At 43.0% G+C, this 18,272-nt stretch overlaps 1 protein-coding gene across 1 annotated transcript; it reads left to right on the forward strand.

Annotated features, from left to right (window-relative positions):
- Nucleotides 1-11,642: 11,642 nt before the first annotated feature.
- On the forward strand, nucleotides 11,643-14,877 carry GDF2 (growth differentiation factor 2). The gene is made up of 2 exons (XM_058186785.1): nucleotides 11,643-11,982; nucleotides 13,958-14,877. The coding sequence occupies exons 1-2, from the start codon at nucleotides 11,643-11,645 to the stop codon at nucleotides 14,875-14,877; spliced, it is 1,260 nt and encodes a 419-aa protein (XP_058042768.1).
- The last annotated feature ends 3,395 nt before the right edge of the window (nucleotides 14,878-18,272 follow it).

Below are 18,272 nucleotides of genomic sequence, written 5' to 3' on the forward strand. Positions count from 1 at the left end.
AGTTCACCATTTAAAGCAGGCGAAATCTTCAAGAAAGATTGAGCTGGGCTTGAATGATAAAAACAAGACTTCTGAAATCCAGTGTGGATAAATGTTAGTGTTAGAATATAGTTGCACCAGGATAGAAGGAGATAGAAGAAAACTCAGAAGAAAGCTTAGATAACAATGTTGTTATCTTAACTACAATATTAAATCATAGGCAATTTTCTTCTAATTTGTTTTTTCCAAATGGGGTTTTTTAAATACTGTCCTAACCATGTATGCGCTGATTTCTTTCCCTTTCTAGCTGTGTTTTGAAGCTGTTTCCTAAATCAATATTTTATTTAGGTATAAAGGAAGAAGAGGAGGAACAAGTTGATTTGATTCAAGCAAGTCTTCTTAAAGTTTCAAAGTTCCTTTCATAAGTTAATACCATAGCATTTTAAAACTGAAACATTTTTATGAGAATGCTAAAAGTATAATTTCACCCCTTGGAAGTGGTTCTAGGTTGGCAGCTGATTAGGGTATGTAGCTAGTAAAAATATTTTATGCTACTCTTCATAAATTAATAGTTCATCTGAGTATCCCATATGGCTTTAAATCTTTGAACAGCAAAATATAACCTGCAATTATTACTGCTTACTTTAGGTATTTCTGAGTCTGCTTTTGTTCACCAGCATGACAGAGTCTTGTGATATTATCATACATGGAAACGATCATATACGAGAAGAAAAATCAGGGTTGTTAACCCCCATTGCTGAGATGGTAGAATTTCAGAGGCAATAAATTGCTTAGATAAAAATATTGTCCCTACTGTGGCTGAATAATGTACAATTCTGACATGTTTAGATGTCACTGTAAAAGGCAATCATAAAACAGTTTTTCCTTTTTCATGACACTCAATGCAATATGGACATCACGAGATGGAAACATTGAGAGCTATTACATTTCTCAGTTGATCTCAGGATCACGTCTGCCAATGCAACTGTGAAAGGGCCCATATTTTTATTGGTAGGAAATCAAGTATGATTTGTCTTTAGGTGATTATTGTAACTTGAGTTGATGCTGTAACCTTTAAAATGTTATTGTTCAGTTGTGATGTGTTTTCCTTCTGTATTGTGTATCCATGTCTTACGTTTTTTGATGCGACATGTTTTTTCCCCAGTTTGCAGAATTTCATATTGTGCTATATTTGAATTAATATAATACTTAAAATTGTATAATGAATGAATACATTTTAATTACTGACTTTGGCCAGTCAGCAAATACAATAAACCCCACAACTGAAACCTATTCTTAAATCAATGAAATTAATTAAATATAGTCAGGATAATTACAATGACAGAGATTGGGCTTTGTCTTAAGTTCAAAATTTAAAAAAAAAACAAAACCCTCCCAACCATTTGCAGGTAGTCCTTGCTTACACTTAATGACCACGGTTGGGGCTGGAATCTTAGTTGTTGAATGAAGTGGTTGTGAAACAAATACGCTCGGAAAACGTTCCCCTAACCTTAATCTTTGTGGAGGAGTACCACTTTGGGAAAAAAAAAAATTCTATTCCGTTCAATCATGTCTGATCCTCAGAGACTGCCTGGAGAAGCTCCTGCTGTTTTCTTGGCAAGGTTTTCCAGGAGTGGTTTGCCATTGCCTCCTTCCTAGGGCTGAGAGTGAGTGACTGGCCCAAGGTAGCTTTGCGTTTGCACCCAAGGCAGGACTAGAACTCACCATCTCCCACTTTCTAGCCCAATGCCTAAATCACTACACCAAATTGGCTCTCCTCACCCGATTAGATAGTAATTAATTATTTTGTTGGTGGAAGCAATGTACAAATTTTCAAGTTCTCTGCAACATTACAAGCCAGCAGATGTCACTGTTGCCCTGTGTACCATTTTATCTGTGGTTGACCTCCGAGTGTGTAACTTTTCCCTGAGCATTACTGACCACAAGTAGGGTGTGGGCACTTTTTATTCAGAAGAAGGAAAAATAAATCCTTCCTGTTCACCCATTTTAATATGAGAGGGTATAGAAAGTCTTTGGCAGCCCACTCCCCACCTCCAGTTCCCAACTGCTGCATTTCAAGACTCTTGGCCCTCTCCCAAGAATTGGGGTCCTTAAACTGTGATTCAGAAGCAATTCATGCATGATACAGCATGAACCACTAGGATGGAGGACCTGGGTCTTAACCCATCAAATAATAGACACGACCAGCATCAACCATCTGGTTCCTCCACCGTGTATTTGTGGAAGCAAACAGGAGCAGCTGCAACAATATTTTGTTCAATATATTTATCTCCTCTTGAAGATTCACTGTGTCTCCATACTCTGGCCAGACAACCATCATATATCTTTAGAAAAGCATACCCCTTCTCCTGGCTTCTAGAAAAAAGGTCAAAAATAGTCATGCAGTGTATATGGCATGTTACTTCAAAAAGGATAATTATCAGAGACAATGTTTCGATTTTCCTTAGTGCTTCAAAAGATTTTAGTTTGAAACAACTATCTGTGAAAATCTGTTAGGATCTCTGCTGTGTTCCCAAACAGGAACTCTACGGAGATATTAAATGGCTCACACATAGAGTTAATCTCTCTCTCTCTCTCTCTCTCTCCCCTTCCCTCCCTCCCTCCCTCTCTCTCCCCCTACATACATACTTCATATTGCTTAACCACCCGTCTTCCTATGCTGAAACCACAAGAGTCACACACACCCTCTCCTCCTCCCTCTGCTCAAATGCTGAAAAGGATCCTATCACTTTTAGGGTGTCCCACATTAAATAGACAAAGAGCCTGCCTGTCTATCTGCAGCAGGCAAGCACATTCATCTTGGTGCAACTTCAGTCTTGTCTGGAATCAGGAACCCCCAGTTACCTGCATTCAGTCCAGTATCTTTTTTTTTAATAATAATTTTTATTATTATTATTTTTAAAAACAAACACAATACATACATTTCCATTGTACAACAGTTTCACAACGGTGTTCTAAAATTCACATTTTCCCCTCCCCATCTTTGCATATATTTATATTCATGGTTTCAGTCCAGTATCTTGAAGCATGTCAAGTATGTGACAAAAATTCTGCAGTATTCTGGGATATGGGACAACTTTTGCACTTGGGTTTGTGGCCACCAACACCATTCAGTTCTAAACATACATAGGCAACTGCTCAGAGTCACTTGAACTGCAAGAGTCACCTGAGCAGCAAGTAAATTTGATAAATACATAACTAAATAATTTGTGTGAGTTGGAATAGCCTTTACAATCACAGCTGAGCATCTGAAGATTAGAAATAATTGAATAACTTTAACTTAGCTCTAGAACTTGGAGTTAAAAATGGCTTGCCTTGAACGCAGCTGAAGACGACGCTGGTGACATCAGCATCTTCGGGGGGGGCGCTATGCACATTATACCTGATTTGGGTTGTGACCTGGTGACATCTGCCGGGCTTTATTTTGGTGATGTCACTGGTTAAACAGACAAGCCGCTGTTAAAGTTGGTCTGCACTGTTCCTGAGGCCGCCAGCACTGTGGCAGTGCAGAAACGTGCCACCATCTGTTCTTTGCTTTCTTCCATTTGTCACTTCTTGATGTTAACGCAAAGAGATGCCGGGCCCAGGGAGCACACCGTGCCTTTCCCTGTCACAGCACCTGGGGAGACAGTTCTTGCCAGACAATATTAAATTTCTTCTCACCCAGTCAGCTGTGCTCATTTTAGCATAAAACTCTAGGATGAGGGGTTGGAAGGAGCCATTGAAAATAAGGGCTCCGTCGAATAAGTCCTGATTCTGTCATTTTGACTCATATGTGGCTTTTCATCGCTTTTCATTGAATGTCAAGTCATTTCATTCTAAAATGAATGACTGCATTAACAGGCAGACTAGGAAGCGACCCTCTTCAGTCAGATCATTGCACTGTCATTCTCAATGTTGCCTGCTTTGATGTGGCATCAGCAGCCATTAGGAAGAGGACCTGCCCAGTTCTGCTGCTTAAAGTCGGCTGAAGAGGAGGCAGGGCCCCTCTGAGAGAACCCAACAAGACCCCCTTTCTCCCAGCCAAGGGCATGGCTCTGCAGGACTGCCTTCCTCCTCCCACCTGTTTCCTGCAGCTCCACTCCTTGATTCTCCATGGAGTGAGAGAGACAAGGCTGGTCATGGCACGGCATTTGGCCTTCTCATGTTGACAAGGAAAGCCAGGTCCACACAGGCTCTCTTCAGCTCTGAACCGTGAGATTGGGCAATAGTTGCACAGAGATGCTGTCAGAATATTTATTATTTAAATTTATTTATTTATTATTTAAATTTGTATACCGCCCTTCTCCCGAAGGACTCAGGGCGGTTCACAGCCAAGTAAAAAATGAATACATTGTAGATACAATTAAAATACTAATAAAAAACTTATTTGAATTGGCCACAATTAAAATTTAAAGATAAAACCCATTAAAAACCCATAACTTAAGAAAACTAACCCAGTCCAGCGCAGATAAATAAGTAAGTTTTGAGCTCGCGGCGAAAGGTTCGGAGGTCCGGAAGTTGACGAAGTCCTGGGGGGAGTTCGTTCCAGAGGGCGGGAGCGCCCACAGAGAAGGCCCTTCCCCTGGGTGTCGCCAGACGACACTGTCGCACCGACAGCACCCTGAGGAGTCCCTCTCTGTGAGGCGCCTGGTCGGTGAGAGGTATTCGGTAGCAGCAGGCGGTCCCGTAAGTAACCCGGCCCTATGCCATGGGCGCTTTAAAGGCGTTCACCAACACCTTGAAGCGCACCGGAAGGCCACAGGTAGCCAGTGCAGCCTGCGCAGGATAGGTGTCACTCGGGAGCCACGAGGGCTCCCTCTATCACCCGCAGCTGCATTCTGGACCAACTGCAGCCTCCGGATGCCCTTCAAGGAGCCCCATGTAGAGAGCATTGCAGTAGTCAGGCGAGGCGTCACAAGGGCATGGGTGACCGTGCACAAGGCATCCCGGTCCAGAAAGGGGCGCAACTGGCGCACCAGGCGAACCTGGTGGAAAGCTCTCCTGGAGACGGCCGTCAAATGATCTTCAAAAGACAGCCGTGCATCCAGGAGAACACCCAAATTGCGCACCCTCTCCATCGGGCCAATGACCCCCTCCCGACAGTCAGCCGCGGACTCAGCTGACTGTACCGGGATGCCGGCATCCACAGCCACTCCGTCTTGGAGGATTGAGCTTGAGCCTGTTTCTCCCCATCCAGACCCGTCGGCTTCCAAACACGGGACAGCACTTGATAGCTTCATTGGGGTGGCCCGTGTGGAAAAGTACAGCTGGGTGTCATCAGCGTACAGCTGGTACCTCACACGAAGCCACTGATGATCTCACCCAGCGGCTTCATATAGATGTTGAACAGAAGGCGAGAGAATCGGCCCTGCGGCACCCCACAAGTGAGGCGCGCGGGGTGACCTCTGCCCGTCAACACCGTCTGCGACCGGTCGGAGAGATAGGAGGAGAACCACCGATAAACGGTGCCTCCCACTCCCAATCCTCCAACCGCAGCAGGATACCATGGTCGATGGTATCAAAAGCCGCTGAGAGGTCTAATAGGACCAGGGCAGAGGAATAACCCCTATCCCTGGCCCTCCAGAGATCATCCACCAACGCGGCCAAAGCCGTCTCAGTGCTGTAACCGGGTCGGAAGCGGACTGGAGCAGGTCCAGATAGACAGTTTCCTCCAGGTGCAGGGGAAACTGATATGCCACCATACTCTCTACAACCTTAGCATGAGCGGGTTGGAGACCGGACGATAATTACCTAAAACAGCGGGTCAGGAAGGCTTCTTGAGGAGGGCCTCACCACCGCCTCTTTCAAGGCGGCGGAAGACTCCTCCAACAAGGAAGCACTCGTAATCCCTGGAGCCAGCCTCGTGTCACCTCCTGAGTGGCCAGCACCAGCCAGGAGGGCACGGGTCCAGTAAACACGTGGTGGCATTCAATCTACCCAGCAACCTGTCCATGTCCTCGGAGTCACAGGGTCAAACTCATCCCAAACAACATCACCAAGACCGCCTCAGATACCCCGCCTGAATCGCCACAATTTTGGTCCAGACCGTCCCTAAGCTGAACGATTTTATCGTATAGATAACCGTTAAACTCCTCAGCACGCCCTCGGGTCATCCCGCTCCCCTGGTGAAGGAGGGAGCGGGTCACCCAAACAGGGCAGCTGGGCGGTTATCTGCCGGCGCAATGAGGGAGGAGGCGAGGAACGCCTGCCCTCAGTGCCACTAGGTAGGTCCTAGTATAGGATCTAACTAGTGTCCGATCAGCCTCTGAACGGCTGGACCTCCAGGAACTCTCTAGGCGTCTTCTCCGGCGTTTCATCCCCCTCAGCTCCTCGGAGAACCAAGGAGCCGGTTGGGATCTGCGCCGGGTCAGAGGCCGCAAAGGCACGACACGGTCTAAAGCCCCAGCCGCAGCCCGTTCCCAGGCTGCAGCTAGTTCCTCTGCCGTGCCGTGCCGTGAGCCAATATAGACTGAGCATTTTGAACAACAAAAAAAGGCGTTTTGGGGAGAGGTGAGTCTTACATAGAAGCAGAAGCGAAGTGGATTCATCTCAGTCTCCAAATCCTTGTGCTATTTACCAGCAGAATCTCCATCTTGTTTGGATTTCATCTCCGCTTGTCCCCATTCATCTAGCCCTTTCAACTGTTTCTGTGGAGTTAGGTGGTAGGTCTGGACAAAGCTTGTTCCCAGAGGTCATTCCTGAATGACCTCACCCTACAGTTTCTGGTAGAGGTGAAATACCTTTGGGGACAAAGATATGAATTTGCAAGACACCAAAAGATGACAGGAACAAAGAACTTGAGAGCAGACTAGTCTGTTTCCACACCAAACATTCTTAATAGCGTTTTTCCCCAGTCAATTTACTTATCAGAGATCTTGAGATCCTGTTTGTGCCAATCCAGTTTTAGTATCAGAAAAGTGAAATTGACAATGGGCCAAGCACCTACATTGTTTGAAATCTTCTGGCACCATCTTCTATGTGCCTCCCGAAGGAAGGACTAGAACCACTGCACAGCTATGACGACTGGCCCGTCACAGCCAAAAGATACTGAGGTCAATGATGCTGAAAGCAATAAGAATCTGGATGGTTGAACAGGATCAGATTCCCCACCATCTATTTGTTGGAATAAATCATCTATCCTAATGATTAAAGCAGTCTAAAAACCAAGTAAAGAACTGATTTAAATAGGTCCAGACAATCAGTTATTCAAATGTAGCTGAATAAGCCACCATTTTCACACAAATAGAAGATGTAAAGCTAGTGTATAATTGCAGTGGTCTTCCAAAACCAGAAAGGGCTTTTTTGTGGTTTAATTGCATTGTTTAATTGCCTGTGGAGGCATTACTCATCTTCTGTAACCATGAGATGGGCTGAGGGAGAAGGAGTCAAACTGAGATGACTGTGGAAAGAACAAAGGGAACTGAGAGCCTCCAACCATTCAAGCTTCCCTCACATCATGTTGCAGTTCCTCCACTTTGCTGCTCTTGGCTCACTGGTCAAACAAGGTGCTGCTTGAGCCACATTGAAGGAAGAGCAAGTGGTAAGCCCCCTCCCCAATCCTGGCCACCACTGGGTTCAATGGAAAGGGCAGGCTTTCAACGGTATTGTCCACGGATGAGGAAGGAAATTCCCCATCTGGAGTCTGGGTTGGACATTTTAACCAATCAAGGTTAATTATAGCTTATGTTTATACAGGTAATACCCGACTTATGACCACAATTGAGCCCAGAATTTCTGTTGTTAATTGAGATGTTTGTTAAGTGAGTTTTGCTTCATTTTACAACCTTTCTTTCCAGAGTTGTTTAAGTGAATCACTGCAGTTGCTAAGTTAGTAACCCGGTTATTCGGTGAATCTGGCTTCCCCCTTGACGTTGCTTGTCAGAAGCTCACAAAATGTGATCATGTGATCCCAGGACACTTAACGGTCATAAATATGAGTCAGTTGCCAAGCATCTGAATTTTGATTATGTGACCATGGGGATGCTGCAATGGTCTTAAGTGTGAATATTGTCATAAGTCATTTTTTACACTGCCGTTGTAACTTCAAGCGGTGTCGTGTCTTCGGCTACCAAGCCGGGCCTCCTGGCAGAGAGTGACTCAGAGAGTGAGGGGGAAGAGCCGATAGGGCTTCCCTCTGCAGGACCTTCCTCTCTGGCTCCGCTCCAGGTCCCAGAGGCAGGCCAGGTGGAGAAGATGACGAGGCCTCTTTCTCCCACACCTTCCCCCTCCCAGGCAATGCCTCAAGACCCAGCTGCTGACAATCAGTCCTTGGTAATCTCAGGTATCGCAGAAAGGAGAGGCAGGAACAACAAAAGAAGGGGTAGGGCAGGCCTAGAGAGTGCTGAGCCATGGAGCCACACCCCACAGGGTATAAAAGCAGGAGGAGCTGCTCTATAGCTTCTTGTGATGGACAAAAACTGACTCTTGGAAACTCTGGCTCCAGTATTTCGAGATTAAGAATTTGGCTTCTGGATTTCTGTTTATTAACTGCAGTTACACTGGCTTCTGAGGCGATAAGAGAACTTGGCAGGCAATCGCAGATTCGTTGCCAGAACTGATATCTGTTGTAGGAATAAATTGTTGGCAAATATAGTCAGCTCGCGTGTCTTCTTGGTTGTGGTTGGGGGGGGGGACAGAACAAGTGGTCACTAAACAATCTGCTGTAAGTTGAGGACTATCTGTAACCTCACCTCCCTTTGAATTTCCACAGCTCCTATGGAAGGAAGTCGTGTGTTTTGGTGATCCTTCGCTCTTTGGAGGGCTATGCAGTTGTATTCTGAGACGGTCCTTATCTTTCTGCCTGAACAGGGGAGAAGCCCCCTTCATTTCTCAAGGCAGGGCTGCTGTTGTCCCCAAAACTGGGCCTTAGCTTAGTGTCGAAGCTAAGGACGCCTGTATTGCAGAAAAGCAAAAAGGAATAAAGCTGTTTAATTGTTCATTTTAAGGCAAAGAAATGAAGATAAGAATAAATGTTTTTCAGAATTCATATTCCTCACTCTCATGTCCATTACACCCACACCTGGGTCCTATCTCCACATATGACTCTTCCTCTGCTCTCCAGGGCCTCATCTGTACATACATCCCATCATCTGATCCTTCACTGTCTATATCTTAGGGAACACATTCCCTGTATTGTAAGATATAACAGCCCCCACAACCCACCCTAATAATTAGGTCTCATAAAGGATGCAGTATTTGAGTACATAATATATATTCACACAGGGCTGGTTTCTGCAAAAATATCCCTTATAACTAGATAATTTAAATAATTTGTTGCAAGCAGCTGCGTCCAGTTTCTGAAGCTGGGGCTCTGATGAAACTATCCTCCACATTAAGGGCACTCAGATGCTAATTGAGGGAAGCATGTTCCTCCAAAGCTGATCATTTGTCTTCATCATCTCTGACCATCCTTGAGTGGCCTGACAGGAATCTCTGTTTGGAAGATAATAGGAACCACGATTACTGAGAGGGAATCTAATGCTTCATCGGCCTTTGGGAGCAATTTGTATTCATTAATGTTCTTGCAGATTAACTTTCCCTGATTAATATATGAGCGTGATAGGCACCAGGGCTGTCCTGCTTGAGCTGTTTTGATAAATCAGCTCTGACTGTCATCAGAGGCTAATGGAATGTAAGTCTCATGTCAGTCCTTTCGTCATTGTCATTGTGTTCTTTCCCACTGACTGCCCGAAGCAGGTCAGGGAAGAAGCTTCAGGCCGTCAGCAAAACCAATTCATCGCTCTCCTTCAGACCGGTGGGATGAGGCATCCATAGCCCGTGAATGAGGTAGAAGGAAAGTTTGGTTTTCTCATCTTCAAATTCACAGGGTATATCAAAAATCAGGCTCAGAGGCCAACAGGCAGTCTAAAGGAGCCCATCGCACAAGACTGTGCAAACCTCAGCGAACAAGTAGCTCTTCTACAGATGTTCAAAGATCAAACGAGTGAAGAGCTTTTGAGAAAGAGATGGCACCCTGTTAAAACATTTAATGTAGTTTTTATAATAAATTGTTTATTTTTATTTATTATCAAACTTCTATGGTGCCCTTCTCACCAAGCATCTTGTTTTACAAAATGGAAGGTATAGCAGTGTGTGTTTTTAATTTTAGGTGGTAAGCAGTTATATCAACTTGAATTATGAAAAAAAAGCAATGTGTTGCTATTTGTTAAAACCAAAATAACTATAATTTACAATTTTGTAAATTACACTTTTGGGTCTGGCGGATGTTCCAGTCCAACCTGGAGAATAAATCAAAGGAAGGAGCAACATCTGTCAGCACGGATTGTCTTCCTGTGTCTAATAGACCATACTACCCCTGTGAAATAAAAATCAATATTCCTCACATATCTAGAGCATACCTGACAGCTCCTCTGGAACCTACCCACCCCTGGATCACTGGCGGTTTCCCCCTCTGCTGCTTGGGGAGGGTCCAAGCCCAGGGGAGCAGAGGAATACAGGGGGCTGAGCCAAGGAAGGGCCAGTAAACATCCTCCCCACAAATCAACTTTGGCTTGATTTGGTTACGTCCTCCCGTTCAGGGGTGGGGTTCGGGGGCAACTACAATGTGATAGCAGTACAAAGGACAGCGGACAAGGGTTCCTGTTCTTTGCCTCTGTCCTGGTTTTGCCCAAAATGGTTTTTATTCTTTTTAACATACAGGTTTTCCATGGTTTGTCAGAAACTGAAACATCCACCGCACATCAAAGGCCTGCCTTAGAAAAGACTCAAGCTGTCTTGAGCACAAAGGTTTCACAGATGTAATTGACGCAGAAGACTTTTTCGTTTTGGAGAAGCCACAAGAACAGCATCCTTCCTCAAAGCATTTGCGTGTCCCGGGGTCCCACGCCAAGGTCACACATGCAATGTTGCCTGTGCTTATGCAAAAGGGGCCTCACGCCATGGTGCAGAATGGGAGAGGGAGGAGATACAGTATTTGAAAGGTCATCAGTATTTCAGCTCAGATTGTCGAGGGTGTGGAAGACTGTCATTGGGTTAACTGCCTTGGCGTATGCACACACAGCGCTGATTAATGAAGGAAGACTGAAAACACAGCATAAAACCTTCTGTGTAAAAGCAATTGCAATAGGAAGATAATGGGGAAAGTTTCGGATATTTACATAACGACAGGATTGTTGTGCCTTGTAACAGAAAAGACAGAAATCCTCAACCTGGGTGACGTATACCTGAAGGCTAATCAAAATGAGTTTTTCTTGTCCATTCTCATTTTGGTTTTGCCTGGTGTGGGAACCAAGAAAACAGTCTACCATATGCCTTCCCCAAAGAATCTTAAAATATGTATTGTTGCTGGCAAGGAAATGATAAAGGAACATAATTAGGCAATGATGACCCCAAAACAAACATAGATTCTTTCCTGGATGCCACAAGCCATCTGTGCTTGCCTGATGTTTATAGAATCTTCATTAGTGAAGAGCCTCAATAGATAAGAGGCTCAACTGGAACATCAATGGTTGAGATAAGGGCAAGTGGACAACCAATCTGAGGATCCACAAGGGGCTGGGAGAAAAAAAACACAGCAGAAACACAGCTTTAGAAAGTGACAGGCCTTTTTTTTAATTCACAGCATGTTCTTCAGACTTCATTAGACAAAACTTTGCTGTTCTGGATCATTTGTTGTCCCCCAGCCTTGGAAATTTAACAACATGATATATTTTGGTGCCTGGACTCTTCTGTACGTCATCCTCATTGTCCTACAAAGTGGAACACTCATGGGAAACCAGCACAGCTTACCCACAAAGGAGAATTCTCACAAATCTTCTGGTGAACTTGAAAATATGGAGGGAGAGGCCTATTTCAACTTTAAGGCTTTTCTGGAGAACCTGAAAGCTGATTTTTTAAGGAACTTGAATTTATCGGCGATACCTTCACAAGAAAAGATCAAAGAGAAACCACCCCAGTTCATGATTGATTTATATAACAGATACACCCAGGACAAGTCCTCCAGTCCCATTGCCAACATTGTACGCAGCTTCAGACCTGAAGGTATGAGTAAGCTAGAGTATTTTGGTGGCTTCAATAGGTAAGCTAAAGTATTTTGAGGTGGCAGTTGGGATCCTAAATTCCATTCAAATATGTTTTTTTTTATATTCTCCACTTGTTTTTGTTTATAATGAAGATATAAAAATGGAAGCTTTAAAAAAGAAGATTGAAAGCACTGATAAATTATCAATTTAATTTGCATCAGTTTCTCAGACAAATGTTAGTACTTCTATAGTTTCTTTAAAGTGAAGGTAGACGGTTCTGCTACAGCATGCAGTGTGGCTGTGAGTAATCTCTGGATGTTCTAGAAATCTCTGGAGTCACGAACATTTGCCAGAGTGGTATGTGTGTGGTCCCGAAATCAAAAGAAAGCCAATGCTGTTTCATTTACTCCTGAGCTGCATGTTCTCCTGAGCCAAAACTGGCTTTGATAATGGCCCGAATGCTTTGGGATTTTTCTAATTAATATGGTTGAACTATAGATTAGTCTTTGCTATCAGCTGCATCCTTTACAGTATTGCTAGGTGGAGTAAAAAGTTTTCAGCTTTGCTCCAGGTCAAAAGAGGTCTTTAGGTACTAAATTTCTAAAAAAAACAACAACAAAAACCTAGAATAGATGTTTAGATGCTACTATTTGGTTGCAATTGCTATTTCAGAGGAAATTCAGAAACAAGTTAATTGACCTAAAACTGAGGAGAAAGGCAAGCAGGGTTTGAGAGCCTGTCTCCCCAACATACAGAAAGTGCCATTAATTAGGTGCTTACTTACTAATTTTTTGGCTTTGTGAAAGAAGTTCCAACCCTGCTAATTACCAAAGGTTGATCAACATGGAACTCTTCTGAAAGGGATTTAATTAACTGATCGATTAGCATAGAGCCATTCAAGTGTTACAGGTGGTTTAAAAATGTAATAAACACGTAAGTAAGATTATATGGAAGGGGAAAAGATGGGCATTCCACATTCCCCCTTAGATAATGCATCCTCTCTGTATCCCAGCAATATTGAACACACACAAAATATAAAACCCAGCATTCACACATTTAGGCAAAGAAACCAGCTAATGCCTCCAATCTCTTTTGATAAACATAGATTTGGAGCCCATATAAAGTTCTAAAGTCTCTAAGAAGCCAATAACTTTCCCAATTGATACTTCCCATAATTGTTTAAACGCAAACCATGCAAATTGCCCATTCTTTGAAGTTCCCCTATTCTCTTGTTAGAGAGAGCCAGTGTAGCGAAATGCTTAGTGTTGGGTTAGAATCAAGGAAAGCCTGGTCTGAGGCCCCTTCAGTCACGGTAGCCCATTCAGTGATTTTCTGGCAGGCAGAATCTCTCAACTCAGCCTGCTCCACAAAGTTATTGTCATTAGAACAATTTATTTGGAAAACGTTGTCATTTTCTGAGGACGTCTGATTTTTCATTGTGAAAAACACCTTTCCCTGCAAATTCTAGCTGTTATATTTGTAAAGAAGTGGGCAGGCAGCCCCCTTGGTACTTCCTTCCCTGTTTTCCCCACAACAGCCACTCTGTGAGGTGAGTTGGGCTAAAAGGGAAGGCTAGACCAAAATCACCAAACCAACTTCCATACCTAAACGCTCTCTCTCAGTTGCTAGTCTAGCACCTTAACCTCTATGTCAGTTGGGGTTTTTTTTTACATCTAGAAATTTTTTTCATGTTTTTCATCAATATTTTATTTTATTTATTTATTCAGTTTCTGTAGTCACTCATCTCAATCAATGATTCCAGGCAGTTTACAATATGCTGGAAGATATGTCCATTTCCCCATATTTCTTATACTATCTTTTACTTATATAGGCATAATTTAATTCCTTTGTTTCATATTTGTATTTTAGTAATACTGGTTGTAATGAAGTGTTGAAGGTTCAGCATTGGATGTACTAATATTCAGGTTCAAATTCCTTTCTTGCTAGAGAGAGTCAATCATCATTATAACAGTGTTTATCATTTTCTCCATTAGATATTTCTTCTCTGTCTTCACTGGAAATAAATCAGAACTATATCTTGCTGTTCAACGTTTCCATTCCATGGCATGAAGAAGTAACTAAAGCTGAGCTGAGGATCCACATTGCATGTCAGAAAGAGGCCAAGTGTTTTCCTCATGTTCATGGGAACATAGTAATCTATGATGTGCATGAAGGAGATAACTGGGAGGAAGCAGAGGGTGTAAAGAACTTCCTTGCCTCCAGAGAAATCCAGGGATGTGGCTGGGTGACATTTGATGTGTCCAGCACTGTGAAAAAATGGGTCAAGGCAGAAAAGACCAGGACTGTCAACCGGTTGGAGACTGCCGTGAAGAGCTACGATCCAAGTGGTTTCAACTGTGAGCATCTGAACATCAGCGTGGCTGCTGACTCAAACCATCTGCCTTCCCTGATAGTATTTTCTAACGATCATGGAAAAAGAGTCAAAGCAAACTACGTAGAGCTTCAGGAAATGGTGGCCCATGAACAAAAGGATGTGCTGAAGAGTTTAGCGAAGGACCATGCTGTCCACAGGCGGAATTCTTGGCCTGTTCACGGAATACATCACTCCCTGTCCAGAAGCAAACGAAGTATTGAGCTCAGCCATTGCCGGAAAACAACCCTCCATGTGAATTTTAAAGAAATTGGCTGGAACTGGATCATTGCTCCTCCAGATTACGAGGCGTTTCAGTGTAAAGGGGGATGTTTCTATCCTCTGACCGACAATGTCACCCCAACCAAGCATGCAATTGTCCAGACCTTGGTCCACTACAAAAACCCCAAGAAAGCTGTCAAGGCGTGTTGTGTTCCCACGAAGCTGGAAGCCATCTCCATGCTTTATAAAGACGAGGCTGGAACCCCCACCCTGAAATACGAATATGAAGGGATGAAAGTAGCAGAATGTGGCTGCCGGTAGTATGAGAGGACCTCTCATTCATTTTAAACGTGAAGTTGTGAGTGCAGCCCTTTCTCTTTGAATTTCTCATAGAATGGCACTGTAAATCACTGACTAAGAATGGAATCATTAATTTCTAGACTGAATCTCCCTCACATAGATCTTTCTCCCCCTGCAATATTTCTTTTATATACTTACTGTATATTTTTAGGAAGATATCATTAAAAACTCTGTCTGTGCCCATCAACTGTACTGTAAATATTTGTGGGGACTTATTGACTGCAAGAACTATTTCCAGAAGATGAACCACTGATCACAGTAGATCTAGTTGCAGGAGTTATTTTGACTATTGTGCCAATATCACACATGTTTACAGAACTGTAACTTCTTCTCCAACCTCCAAAGAGAGGAAGTGTTTTTTTCACATTTCCATCATAAAAAGATTATGTAGAAGGACAGCATTATGAAATACTTTTCTAGCAGTATAATTATTTTCCAAGCAGTGAAAAAATATTTTAGAAATGATATTGAAATGTGACTACTATAAAGATTACTAAAATATAATATGTAAACAACTTTGGCACATGAAATGCATTCTGGGAGCTTCCTTTATCCCAAAGTAAGTCCGATATGTTGCCTGTATTCTAAAACATCATAGATTTGGTGGGATTGGCATCTGTGACATTCCCTACCCTCACCCACTTGCCATAGAGAGGACACTAGAAGTAGGTAGAAAAGAAGGAAGTTAGGATAGGACTACAAACAAGTTGTTGTTTCATGGAGTAAACCTTCTCTAGATTGTGGGATTCAGCACTCTAAAATGGCCCAAAAAATACCAGTGTAGGTAAGAGGAACCCAACATTCAGAGTCCCTAAAATAATTTAATAAAGGAATGAATAAATATGAGCAATGAAATAGCACAAAATGACTATTTTAGAGAAAGGGCTATTCCATTGTCACAAGGAGAGAAATAAACAAAAGTTTTATGAATTTAACTTGTCACATTTTACCTCAAATATGAGCAGTTCTAAACCAAACATTAAAGGACCATTCTCAAATGTGCATGTTAACTGAGCGATTCCCTCCACAGAAAAATTTTTGTGGTCTCCAGATATAAAAGAGAAGTACTATAAACTTTGCTGGAAAAATAAGGACTCTACTAATCATCTAAAGTCCCATCTGGAAAAAGTATAAGATCTTCCTGGCCATCAAATTCTTCTGCTCTGCTGAGATGAGTACGGAAGGCAGCGATTCCATCCAGCGGATCCCTCTCCAACCACACAGGAGCCCAACCATCCTGTAGAAAGCTTAGGGGCTGGGATTTAAAGAACAGATATTTGAAAGACCAAATTGTCAGCATTATCAATTATGTTGGCCCAAACATGCTGCTAGAAGACACACCACCATAATGGACTACAAAAACCCTGGCAATCACTACATGACAGCCAAGATATTCGCTTTCGGCATTTCTTTGCTGCTATCTAGTGGTCACCTGGATTTTTGCAGGTCAAGTAATCCTAGAAGGAATCTCCATCTCTTTCTTGCTGGTGCTTTCTTTTGACTAAGCAGCCAGTATCTCCTTTCCAGTTCTCTTATCCATCTGGCTTCTATTTTTATCTCTTGATGAGACCTACTTGAGTGATCACATACAGAACTACATGACTTTTGCAGAGGGACGGAATCCTTTATCTCTATTCTCCACAAAGCCTTGACCTTCTGAATATTCTGAGCCTTTCCATGGCTCATCCGTTAAACTGCCTTGAGAGGCCCTCATGAGAATCCCTTTTACCAATAAAGGAGAATATCTGTAGCTCAGGGTTGAAATGAGGAGTCCTTGATGCTCTCTGAGCTTGGCTTGTTTCCTTGCAGACGTTTCATTACCCAAACTAGGCAACATCATCGGTGCTATAGTATCAATAGCATTGCATGATGATATTCCCTAGCTGCCAAATGAAACGGCGGCAAGGAAACAAGCCAAGCTCAGAGAGCACCCAGGAACCTTCGAGCCCATTAATTTTCCCTTTTTACCTTGTTGGAAGAAATGTCCATCTGGGTTCAGTTCCAAGTGAGAAGAAAGACATTGGAAAAATGGAGACTGCTTAGAAAGATGGTTTAATGGTGGACAGGACCACATGGTTTGAGGTCCTGGGCAAAAAGAACACATGGGTGATAGAGAGAGATTTATACCCTCTCTTGGGCCCCGCCTTGGAGCTTCCTGTTCCTATGTAAGGGCAGGTATCCTGACTGGTTGTCAGACTCCCATGGGGAGGGGTAACATGCAGGGGTAACTTTGTAGGTTGTCTTGAGTCCAGGCCTGGTTGAATCTTGCTGGGGGATGAGGTAATGAAAGGGCTTTGGGCAATTCCTATTATGGTTTAATGGCTTTGTCCTGGTTTGGATCTTGAGTGAGGGCTAATCCTATCATGTCCTGAGGGCCATGTCTTTTGTTTTGTAGATAAGCTGGCCTAGCCTTTGTCTTGTAGATAGGTTGGCACCAAAATATCTGCTGGGGAGGGGGGCAGGGAGCTGAGGCTCTGAGTTTGACTTTAGAAACATGTTTTAGAGAAAATATAATAGTCTGCCTTTTTAATATTTCCTGGAAGATTTCATTTTTCTAGGAGAGGGGTGGGTACTAACTTCCTACAATCTGCTCACTGAAAGGGAGTGAATGTGTCAATAGACGGAAACAGGAGGGCTGGGGAGACTCACATTCTTATTTTATTTATTAATTTCAATTTTAATTGATACCCTGCCTTTCCATCCCCATGATGCTTCGGGCTTCTTACAGTCAAGAAAATATAAAATAATAAAAAGAAATTCAAAACTTAAAAATGACACATATGTTACATATGTGTCATATGCCTAGACACATATGCCTAGTTTAATGAAAAGAAGGACTAGGGGAGACATGATAGCAGTGTTCCAATATTTCAGGGGTTGCCACAGAGAAGAGGGGGTCAAACTATTCTCCAAAGCACCTGAGAGTAGAAAAAGAAGCAATGGGTGGAAACTAATCAAGGAGAGAAGCAACTTAGAACTAAGGAGAAATTTCCTGACAGTTAGAACAATTAATCAGTGGAACAACTTACCTGCAGAAGTTGTGAATGCTCCAACACTGGAAATTTTTAAGAAAAATGTTGGATAACCATTTGTCTGAAATGGTGTAGGGTTTCCTGCCTGGGCAGGGGGTTGGACTAGAAGACCTCCAAGGTCCCTTCCAACTCTTGTTGTTGTTGTTGTTGTTGCTGTTGCTATTATTATTATTATTACATATTTATCTTTATACATAAAATAAACCTTGAAATCCTTATGAGCCAATACAGGAGCCCTATTAAAATGGGTCCAAATAATCAATAACTTCTGGAATGTGCCAGGATTGAGCATCAACCAGGAATCAAGAGCCCCCTACCTTTCAC

Source organism: Ahaetulla prasina, chromosome 5 (assembly GCF_028640845.1).
Source record: "Ahaetulla prasina isolate Xishuangbanna chromosome 5, ASM2864084v1, whole genome shotgun sequence".
Lineage (NCBI taxonomy): Eukaryota > Metazoa > Chordata > Lepidosauria > Squamata > Colubridae > Ahaetulla > Ahaetulla prasina.